Source organism: Arachis ipaensis, chromosome B03, assembly GCF_000816755.2.
Source record: "Arachis ipaensis cultivar K30076 chromosome B03, Araip1.1, whole genome shotgun sequence".
Taxonomy (NCBI): Eukaryota; Viridiplantae; Streptophyta; class Magnoliopsida; order Fabales; family Fabaceae; genus Arachis; species Arachis ipaensis.
In genome coordinates this window covers 11,995,750-12,007,652 of record NC_029787.2, presented here as the reverse complement: position 1 = coordinate 12,007,652, position 11,903 = coordinate 11,995,750, and the positions used below count along the sequence as shown (strand labels likewise).

Genomic DNA, 11,903 nt, shown 5'->3' with positions numbered 1-11,903 from the left:
ACAAAAATAAAACATATATTTTTTATAATAAATATACAGAAATAAATTCTCGTTGAAATAAAAATTATATGTATTATCTTTGTTCGTATATTTTTTTGGTCGTATATTTTATAAGCCTATAACGAAGGTTGATAGCCATTAATTAATGGAGATAATAATTAACATAGCACTAAGGTAGCGTTTGTTTTCGGGAACAAGACACGAAAATATGGACAATACTTATTTAAAAAGTGTTTGGAAGCAGAGACATGGACAGTAGACATATTGTTTTCGAGACAGTTTTTTATACTTTTGTGTCCACTCTTTCACGAAGGACAATGATAGACACGGGATTTGGAAGAGTGGATACGGACAATTTTATAAATTTGTTTTCCTTTTTTCCACTATTACCCCTTTTTATTTTTCTTATTGCGTTGTTCAGAGATACTTTTTTCTTCCTGTTCTTCCTCTATCTCTTTCTTTTACAGATACTCTCTCCTTTCTGTAGAATTTTTTATTGGGGATAGATAATTCTTTTTTTTTATCGTTTTACTTCAATACCATTTTAATCTTATATTATATTATTTGTTTTGTAATAAAAATAATAACAAAAATAATTAATCTTAAAACTTTTGAAAGATAAATATTAGCAAAAGTAAAATTAATCTTTTAATATTTTTTTATTAAAATTTTTTGCCTCTTCAAATATTTTTTTTAAGTTCCGTCTGTACTCCTACGTACTCTCATTTTTTATTAAATTAATTTGTATTGATGTAGAAAATTTAGAATTACAGGACTATTTTAGTCATTTCATATAATATTTTAGTCTTGTCCATGTGTATCCAAATATAATACTAGACATTACATTAGTATCTTATCCATCATATCCAAACACAATACACAAAAGATAATTTTTAATGTCTCTATCCTATTGTCTCCATTTCAATATCATGTTCTGTCCTGTCTCTAAAAACAAATACAGCCTAAAAGTCTACATTTCTCTATCCAACAATCCTTGAAACCAATAATATGATCACTTGATGTCTCATTTTTTCTATTGTTCAACTATATTACTTTATCAAAAGTAATTTTTGCTTCCTTTTTATCAAAGCGTCCACCATGCAATCAATACATAACTAACATGTGTAGCGGTTAGTTAGGATAGTTTAATTAGTTGTGACGCAAGCAGTGGGTTAATTTTGTAAATTACAGTTTTTCAAAAAATATATTTTTTTATTTTTCTAGTACTTTTACTTTTACTATTAAAAATTTGTCAAACATATTCGCTATTATCTTGATAAAAAAAAAAGATATTTTTTTATTGAAAAAATATCTTTTTTTATTTGTTAGCATGGTTGACAAATTTGTAGTAGTAAAAGTAAAAGCACTATAAAAAAAATATCTTTTTTGAGAAGCTGTAATTTACATTTTTTTTTTAAGATTCTTTTTCTTTAAAAAAAAGATATTTTTCATATAATAAATAAACAAAAAAGTACTTTTATATTGTTATACCCAAACATATTGTATGAAATACCTAAACATAAAATTACTTTTACTTTTTCATAAGATCTTTTAAAAAATGATAATTCGAAAAAAGATCTTTTTTTTTTAAAAATAAGTCCTAAAAAAGGATCTTTTTTCAATAAAAAAAATCTTTTTTTATCAAAATAATAACACCCAAACAAGCTTATGATCAATGTAAGAAATTTTTAAAAAAAATGTTGAATAATATACTATTAAATTCATAAAATATTTGAGAAATAACGTTTAAAAAACATAGAAATGTAAATAACCAATTAGTCGATTCTTCCTTTTTTTTTGTGTCCGGATCTATTTGATTATTATATTTATAAATTATAAAATAAGTTTGTAGCAAGAGGTCATCTTCACATTGCTTATTTAATTTTACTCTTTTTTTTTTAATTTTAAAATATCCTTTCCAAATACACCACTTTACTAGATATAACCATTCTTTTTTGTAGTTTCTATTTGCCATTTTTCGTTTATATTAAAACCAAATTATTATTACTTTCATTATTATTTAAATCATTCAAGTAAAAATATTAAGTACTATTCAATTCCTACTTAAAAAAAAAGGAAAAAATATTTTTTTTTAAGATTGAAAAAACACTAAGTTTTTTTTAATAATATTCATATGTAGTAGGGAATTTTTTTTTTCGGCCCTAGGTAGGGATGGATTTTCAGTTGGGCTAACTTACTAAAAATATTAAATACTTTCCTAAAATAAGCGTACAAGTGCACGATCAATAATTAAAAAGAAGAAAAAACTGAATTTGTAGTAGGGATGAATTCTGAGTTGGGCCAACCCACCAACTAATTCGTAATTGGGATGCATTGTAGTATGGATCTAAATTGATTCATGAGAGAGACTATAACAAACCAAAATGAAAGAAACAAAGTAGTTATCATAAGCTTATCCAATTCTTACTTTCTTAGGTATAGAGATTTATTTGTAATGTTATTCCATTATTGAAGAACTTGACCAATATTAGTTCTATTAGCAACGTTAATTTATAGTTGCATAATAATAAAATTGAGTTTTGTTTTTTTAGAAACAAGTAAATAAATGGTTTAGAGTAATTAAAAACATAAGTAGAGTTGACGATGATAATCATAAAGGCGGAAATTTATAGAAATATTTTAATGTAATTTCTATTACATATATATTAAAATGCAAGAAACGCTTTTTCTATATGAGAATAAGAGTAAGGAGGGCTTTCTTTCTTTTATTGATCTTGTTAAGTGTAAGGGTAACTTTTTTATCGTTTAATATTTTTTTATTTGTATTTTTTTGATCTTATATTCTTACTTAAAAAATGTAGTTAGACATTCAGATGTCTTTTAAACTAAATCTCTAATTAAGTCGCAATGCATTTTTTCTTTGTAAGTGTATATGCGTTATTGGTTTTTTTTTTTTATTATTATCCTTTTTTTTTTTTGCTTACTTCTTTTTTTAATGTGGTTCGCTCTAACATTGCCTCCTCCTCCTTTTTAGTTCTTGTTGTTTTTCTTTCACCACTGTTTAGTCTTTTCTTCTCTTCTTTTTTTTTCTCTTTATCTTTTTTTTTTTCATGTTTGATGGACTTATATTAATTTGATTGAACTTGTTACTAAAAATGTTTGTGCATATAGCATCACCAAAAAATATATAATAAAAAATTATACTTTAATTATATCAATTAAAAAAATCATTTTTTTTTGAATAAAATGGAGATGAAAATGAAAAGAGATATCAAAATGGGATTAGATGTGAGATGAAATCATGGAATTTTTTCTCCCCATATAATTCAATTTTGCTAAGGAGACAATGAAAACTATAAATAATGTAAATAATGCGTTGCAAATTTAATCCAAATACATATAAAAAATAAAAAACACTTTATAAATGATCTAAATAAAAAAAATTCATTCAATAATTTCAAAAAAATAACCATTCTAAACTCTAATTTATTAAAGCATTTCACTCCAATATCTTCTTTCCCAACTGCTGTCACCCCACACACTTCGTCACTGGCGTCGCTCACCCATTGTGAAAATAACCATCAATTTAAGGATAAAAATAATCATTCGCATATCTAATAAATTGAACATCTAACATATTTTAATTATATATAACTAAACACAATCTAATCAAAATAATTATCCACATATAACAATTAAAATAACCATCATCATACCTACTAAAATAACCATCTTAAACTGGCCATTGAATTAATATTAAATGATTGAGAAGTATTGAATGCACAGGATCTCTCCATGTGAACCAGGTGACCCGCATTCTTTATGCCTTTCAAATATTATCTTGTTTTTCACCTTTCTGTATGTCATGTCATGTACATACATGTTACCACATTTTTTCAATCTCCAGCTAAATGAAAACATGAAATTTATGGAAGGGTTAGGAGAATGAGAAACGAATAAAGAAGATTACTTGAGAAAAAGTTGGAATGTTACCATGTCACATCCGGCAGCAACAACTTGGACGATGGGATGAATAGATTGATGTCTCCATTGATGATTCACTCTCCAACGATTTTTACCAGAAATTATAGTGCCTCAGAACGATAAACTGGCACAATGCAGCAGCAACTCCACGAGAGGATTGTGCAACACCGCAACAACGCCACCAGGAGAGAGCGGTGCGAAAACAGTGGCAGTAGCATTGGGCTGAGCGTCGTATGGCGAGGTGCGTCGGGCTGACCTGCGGAGGTGGAGGCGAGAGGATGCGGCGGCATTGGGATGGCCGACGGAGAGTGCAGCGGCGCGAGGTGAAGATTGAAGAAGATGACAGCGAATTTTAGACGTGTATTGAAAGTTATAATAAGATTAAAAATAACCGTATGTAGTGTAAATAGATTTAAATACTAATCATAATTTTTAAAATTTTGAAATTTAAAATTAAATATTAATTAATAATCTAATTTTTATTTTTAATTTTACCTTTCTTTTTAAATCAATAGTATACATTCACAATTAGCATTGTTTCCCATACTTTCTCCCACATTGTCATCCCTAAACACAATCACTCTTGTAATTCTCAAAATTTTCATACATTAAAAAAATTATTTTTTTGAATAAAATGAAGATGAAAAATTAAAAAAAATATTTTTTGAATAAAATGAAGATGAAAATGAAAAAAAAAATATTAAAATGGGATTAGACGTGGGGATGAAATCATGGAATTCCTCCTCCCCATATTATTCAATTCCGCTACGGAGACAATGAAAAATCTAAATAATGTGAATAATACGTTAAAAATTTAATCCAAATACATATAAAAAATAAAAAACACTCCACAAATGACCTAAATAAAAAAAATCTATTTAGATATTTCAAAAAAAATAACCATTATAAACCCTAATTTATTAAAGCATTTCACTTCAATATCCTCTTCTTTTCTAACTGGCAGTCACCCCTACACACGTCATCACTGGCGTCGCTCACTCATTGTGAAAATAACCATCCATTTAAGGATAAAAATAATCATTCGCATATCTAATAAATTGAACATCTAACATATTTTAATTATATATAACTAAACACAATTTAATCAAAATAATCATCTGTTCTTGTTAGTGTGATGGCTTATAACTTAGCTAGGAAAGCAGTTGAAATCGAAGCGTAGACTAAAAAGAACATGAGGAGGGGTGGAGCTAGGTTTATGCAGCCACATCCAAAGGATCTGAGGGTCTGGAATAGAGAAGAATATCAGCGATTGGAAAATGAGTCTTTCTCTGTGTTAGTGGATAATTTACCGGAAGATATCTCAAGGAGGGAACTATATCACTTGTTCGGATGGACGGGAAGAATTAACGACATCTATCTCTGCCGGAAACATAAAGTGGACACGATCTATTTGTTTACTTTTGTTCGGTACACGACGAAAGGGGGTGCTCTGAAAGCTATTGCGGATATGAATCACTGGAGGTTGCGTGGTAAAGTGTTATCGGTGGGTGAAGCCAAGTTTAGGAGACAAATGCAGGTGAAGGAGCAGCAGGGGCATGGAGCATTGAGACGACATCGAGAGGGAGGATCAGTGAAAAGGCATCATGGAAAAGAAGTGGTTACTGCCCATGCAGTGGTGGAAGTGGCAGGGAGTGGCTCACCGGTAATGCAACAGGAGAGTCGATGTACGAAAAGGATCAACGTGCCCACAGTGGATGTGAATATGGAGTGGCTGGGAAGGAGCTTAGTAGGGAAAACGTTAACGCCACCAGACATGAAGTCATTGAAGAGCATTGTATGCAAAAATATGCCTCAGATAGTGGATGTGAGAGAGATATGGGCATCAAAAGTGCTATTGATTTTTCATACGATGAAACAGGCAGATGATGTTTTTACATATAAGATGGATACTTTGCTGCAATTCTTCCATAGAATCTGGCGGTGGGAAGAGGCGGATCGTTGCGATACTCGAAAAGTCTGGCTAGAGTGCTGCGGTGTGCCTTTGCATGCATGGGCGCCGGAGACGTTTAAGTTGATTGGGAGACAGTGGGGTGAAGTGCTTCGATGTGCTGTACCGACAGAGCCAGGTGCATCCTTCAGGGCAGGGAGGGTTCAGGTTGATACATGTGTGTTTGAGGTCATCAGAGAATGGGTTCATATTACTGTTGGGAATGCTGGGTTTGAGGTCTTTGTGAGGGAGATGGAAGTGGATGGTGGTGGGGCAGAGAGTTTGGTGGGGAGCCATACCGTAGATGCGGCGAACAGAATTGTTGATATGGGGGCCACTAGCCGGACGAGGATGGCTATGCAATGTGACCTGGCGGCCGCCCTGATTTGTTTTGGATCAAAGGTGGTGGACGATGAGAAGGACAGAATCGTAATTCAGGAGGTGTTGTTGAATGATATTACCGTTGATTTTTCAAAATTCAAAGGAGAGAGGGATGAAACGGATTCTGTTAGTTGTACCCAAGATCATCGAATGGCAGAAATTCAGGGATCTGGTGGGAGAGAAGCAACAGACTCTGAGAAGACGGTTACGCAAGACTGCCTGAACAGGGACGGAGCTATTGAAAGGGTTGGTAGGCCATGGGTTATTGATAATGTGGGCCAGCCCTTGCATGATCCTACTCTACCATGCAACTTTGAGGAGTCTGATTTGAGCTTGAGGCAAGGTAGCCCATCAACAAAATAAGAAGGAAGCAAGGCGCGAAATTGTGTGTGCTGGACTAAGAGAAGTGGGGTGCTTGCTGGGCTTGATTTGGGCCTGAGGTTGGAGGACCAGGTTGATGGGATCCACTCCATTGAGGCGGTGGGGCGGTCTGGTTGCAGGAGGATACGCCCCGTGACTCAGGAGGGGGTGGAGGGAACGGCTGCGTCTGACGACTCCATTGATGGAGCTAAGGCCGAAACGGGGAGGGAGAGGCCGGCCGCACGACGCCTGGCGGAGACTGGGACCCGAGATCCAGGGCCAGATCCGAAGGTCGCTGCGCTGCACACAATAGGGGTGGCTGTCGAGGATTGGGTGGCGGTGAGGATGGCTGGGCAAACCACCTACGGGGGCGCTATGGTGCAGACGCTGATGGCCTCGGACGAAGAGGAACAGGCCGGTGGGACCTCTATGGCTGGCGCGGGGAACCTGGAACAAAGAAGCCGGAAGGAGATGCTCGGGGATGGAAAGCTGGAAGGGAAAGTAGTATCCCAAGGTATGGATATTGGTGTGAACATTTTGGGAACAAGGGTGAATGTGGACTCCCAAGGCATGGTTAATGGCGTGAATTCTATGGGAACAGGGGCTGAATCTGAAACAGGGGAGTGGTGACAAGCTGGGGAGGACGAGGCCGGACTTTTGAAGGAGGACGAACAGGTAAAGGAAATGAGAAAACTTGGGCGCTGGCAGTGGAGTCGGGCGCGGTTTTGTGCGATGAAGAAGAGGACATTATGAGTATCTTGCAAGCCCAGAATGAAAAAATAGCTGTAAAAAGAAAGCTGGCGAAACAGAAAGAGAAGGCGAGAAGGTGTCGTCCGAAGAATAAAAATAAGGTGAGTAAAAGTGTGATTCCATGACTATAAGCTGTTGGAATATTAGGGGGTTGAGGGGTGACGGAAAAGTGAGTATGGTGAAGTCATTGAAGAGAAATTATAATTTAAGTATGCTAGGTTTGCTTGAAACGAAGAGGGAGGTGATCATTAAATATGATGTTGCAAGAATTTGGGGAAGTGGTGATGTTGGGTGGGAGTGTGTGGAGTCGGTAGGGGCAACCGGGGGCTTGCTACTAATGTGGGATGACTTGTTTTTCAAAAACGTAATTGTTATAAAGGGGAGAGGTGGTTGTGCGTTGAAGGAGTGCTAACAAAGCTGAACTTTCATTGTGCGTTTTGCTTGGTGTATGGAGCGCATGGCAGGGAGGGGAAACGAGTGGTTTGGGAAGAGTTGAGTTATATTACGGTGCTTTGCCAAGTTTCCTTTCTGCTTGTTTAGTGACTTTAATGAGATACTGTAAGTGGAGGATCGCAAAGGGATGAATAGTTTACTGGCAACGGCGGAAGAGTTTAAGGAGTGGATACATGACATGTAGTTAATAGATTTACCCCTTTCGGACAGACAATTCACCTGGTTCAGGGGTCAATCTTGTAGTAGGATTGACAGGGTTCTGATCAACATCGAATGGGCTGAGAAGGTTCCTGATATTCGCCTTAAGGGGGGCCCAAGAGGGTTGTCCGATCACTGCCCATTGATTGTGGAAGATGCAAGGGCAAGAGGAGGCCCTCGTCCTTTCAGAAGTCTGGATTCTTGGTTTACGCATGCGGGCTTTCTGAGGATGGTCAAAACTGAATGGAGAAGATTGGGAAATGCTCCGTTCCCATGTAAACTGAAGGCGTTGACTACACCGTTGAGGAAATGGCACAAGGATAACTTCAGTGATATGGATAAGAGACTGATGATGTTTGAAGATGAACTAAAGAAGCTTGATACTATGGTTAGTGAGGGGGTCTATGATGGTACGACGGAGGCTAGAAGGAAGGCGTTGGTGAGCTTCTGTGGAAGATGGTACACTAGGAAGGAGCTCCACTGGAAGCAGATGTCTCGGTCCAAACACGCTACGAACATGGATAAGAATACCAGGTATTTTCATAACATTGCTTCATCTAGAAGGCGGAATAATAGAATTGATGCACTGATGATTCATGGACGCATAGTAAGGAATCAGGCAAGAATAAAGATTGCAATTAGGGTGTTCTACAAGGATCTGTATAGGCAGGAATATGCTCTGAGGATTGGGATTAGGGAGGGATTGGTAAAGCAGATTGATAGGGAGGAGGCTGAGGCACTGGAGGTAGTGCCGACTGTGGAGGAGATCAGAGAGGCAGTGTGGAACTGTGACTCGTATAAGGCGCCCGGTAGTGATGGGTACAACTTGAACTTTATTAAGCAGTGTTGGGAAGATATTGGACAGGAGTTCACTACAGCAGTGTTGGGATTCTTCGAAAGTGCCAAGTTACCCGCGGATGTGAATGTCACGTGGGTGACGCTAGCCCCAAAGTTTGTGGGTGTTAAGGAGATCCGGGACTTCAGGCCGATTAGTATGGTGGGATGTGTGTATAAGGTGATTTCGAAGGTCTTAGTCAGAAGGATGAGCTCAGTTATGCCGGGACTGGTAGGAGAGACTCAGACTGCGTTCGTCAAAGGCAGGAAAATTCATGATGGGGCGCTATAGCATGTGAGACGGTTCATTGGCTTAAGACGCGAAGGAAAAAATCGGCTATAATCAAGTTGGATTTCCAAAAAGCGTATGATAAAGTCAGATGGAGCTTTGTTGATCTTGTGTTACAGAAGATGGGTTTTGGTCAAAGATGGAGGAGTTAGGTAAGGGAGTGTGTCAGCACAGCTACTATGTCAGTTCTCGTAAACAGGTCCCCATCCAAGCCGTTCAATATAGAGAGGGGCCTGAGGCAAGGGGATCCTCTGTCACCGCTTTTGTTTGTGCTTGTGGTCGATGTTCTACATCGGATGTTGGGGGAAGCTGTTAGGAATGGACGCATTGCTCCGCTACTAGTAGGGAGAGATCATATCGAATTATCAGATCTCCAGTTCACAGATGATACCATATTGTTCTGTCATCCGGAGACAGACACGATTGTGAATTATAAGAGGTTGTTGAGGTGCTTTGAGCTGATGTCGGGTCTGAGTATCAACTTTGATAAGTCGAATCTGATCTCAGTGAACTACGAGCAAGGATGGGTTGATCAGGCAAGTGATATCCTGGGATGCAAGCAAGTTGTTTTACTTGTTAGGTACCTGGGGATTTCTCTAAGAGCATACCCGCGCTTGGTAAAGACTTGAAAACCAATTATAGATAAGGTGGAAGCGAAGTTAAGCTTATGGAAAGCGAAGGTTCTCAACAAGGCAGGTAAACTTGTTCTAAATAAATCTGTGCTGAATAGCCTACGAATGTACTACCTTAGTCTGTACAAGATGCCGAAGGCGGTTTCTGATAAGCTGATTGGACTACAGAGGCGGTTTTTGTGGTGTAAGGAGGATGGAAATTATGGTATACCCCTAGTTAAGTGGGAGCTGGTTCAGGCACCAAAAAAGGTTGGGGGTTTGGGAGTTAGGGATGCAGTGCTTAGAAACACAACGCTCCTGTTTAAATGGTGGTGGCGGTTCTCACATGAGGATTGCCCATTGTGGAAAAAGATTTTTTGTTCGTGCTATAATTTGAACCCGAATGAGATGTTAGCATAGCAATACCTACCGGTAAATGGAGGGCACTGGAAAGACATATGCCAATTGAATATAACAGAACAACGGGTACGGCAGAAAATGGTTAGCGGCCTGGCAATGGAGGTAGGGAATGGAAGCAGAACTCTGTTTTGGAAAGATAATTGGGTTCAAGGCATTCCTCTGAAAGCGAATTTTCCAAGACTCTTCTCCATTTCAAATCAGCAAGGTGATGTGATACGGTACTGTGGGTTTTGGGATGACCTAGAGTGGATTTGGAATTTTCATTGGAGGAGGGAGTTGTTCCAATGGGAGATGGACCTAGTCCATCACCTTCACGATAGGTTAAGACCAGTGAGGCTCTCAATGGATCGAGATGATGCTATTGTGTGGAAGTTTGATAAGAAGGGTGTCTTTTCTACTAGCTCTGTTCTGCAAGTCATCCAATCGGAAACTCTGACTGGTGAGATCACAAGTTATAGTTTCACCAGTGCGATTTGGAGCAGCGTGGTACCCTCGAGAGTGGAGCTATTTGGATGGTTTGTGCTAGTTGGTAGAGTTAATACCAAGGAGCGGTTGAGCAGATTGGGTGTTATTCCTAGTACTGACAATGCTTGTGTCTTGTGTAAAAAGGAGATAGAGTGTGTACAACATTTATTTCTCCTATGTGAAGTTACATGGCAGGTGTGGTGCACATGGTTGAAGTTTTTTCGTACAGATTGGGCTGTTCCTGGTACCATAAAATGGCTGTTTGAAAGTTGGACAGGAATGGACACTGGAAAACAAGAGCAGAGGAAGTGGCTGACTGGGTTCTTTGCAGTGATCTGGAACATCTGGTGGGAACGGAACGATAGAATTTTCAACAATAAAGAAGCAGATGTGGCGGAAATACAGAGCAGGACGGTTTTGAGCTACCAAGAATGGACTTCCAGTGATCCTGGTGGGTGTTGAAGGCAGTATGTGGGAGCCAAGGAAATTGATGTCTCTCCTGTAGGCAGTTTTCTTTTGTGTTGAGCTTTCTTTTATTTATTGTTTTATGCTCCACTCTGTTGTGTTGAGCTTTCTTTGTTTAAAAAAAAATCAAAATAATCATCCACATAACAATAAAAATAACAATCCTCATACCTACTAAAATGACCATCTTAAACTGGCCATTGAATTAATATTAAATGGTTGAGAAGTATTGAATGTACATAATCTCTCAATGTGAATCAGGTGACCCGCATTCTTTATGCCTTCAAATATTATCTTATCTTTCACCTTTCTGTATGTCATGTCATGTACATACATGTTACCATGTTTTTCCAATCTCCAGCTAAATGAAAACATAAAATTTATGGAAGGGTTAGGAGAATGAGAAACGAATAAGAAATATTACCTGAGAAAAAGCTGGGATGTTACCATGTCACACCCGGCAGCGACAATTTGGATGACAGGATGAACGGATTGATGTCTCCACTGATGCTTCACTCTCCAACGATTTTTACCGGAAATTACAGCGCTTCAGAACAACAAACTGGCACGATGTAGCAGCAACTCCACGAGAGGGTTGTGCAACACCGCAACAACGCGACTAGGAGAGAGCGGTGCGAAAACAGTAGCAGTAGCATTGGGCTTAGCGTCGGATGGCGAGGTGCGTCGGACTGACCTGCGAAGGTGGAGGCGAGAGGCTGCGGCGGCATTGGGATGGCCGGCGGGGAGTGCAGCGGCGCGAGGTGAGGATTGGAGAAGATGACAG

General features: G+C 38.1%; 1 protein-coding gene across 1 annotated transcript; it reads left to right on the top strand.

Annotated features, from left to right (window-relative positions):
* Nucleotides 10,268-11,900, top strand: LOC110269371. Its single transcript, XM_021117162.1, has 2 exons — nucleotides 10,268-11,105; nucleotides 11,665-11,900. The coding sequence occupies exons 1-2, from the start codon at nucleotides 10,268-10,270 to the stop codon at nucleotides 11,898-11,900; spliced, it is 1,074 nt and encodes a 357-aa protein (XP_020972821.1).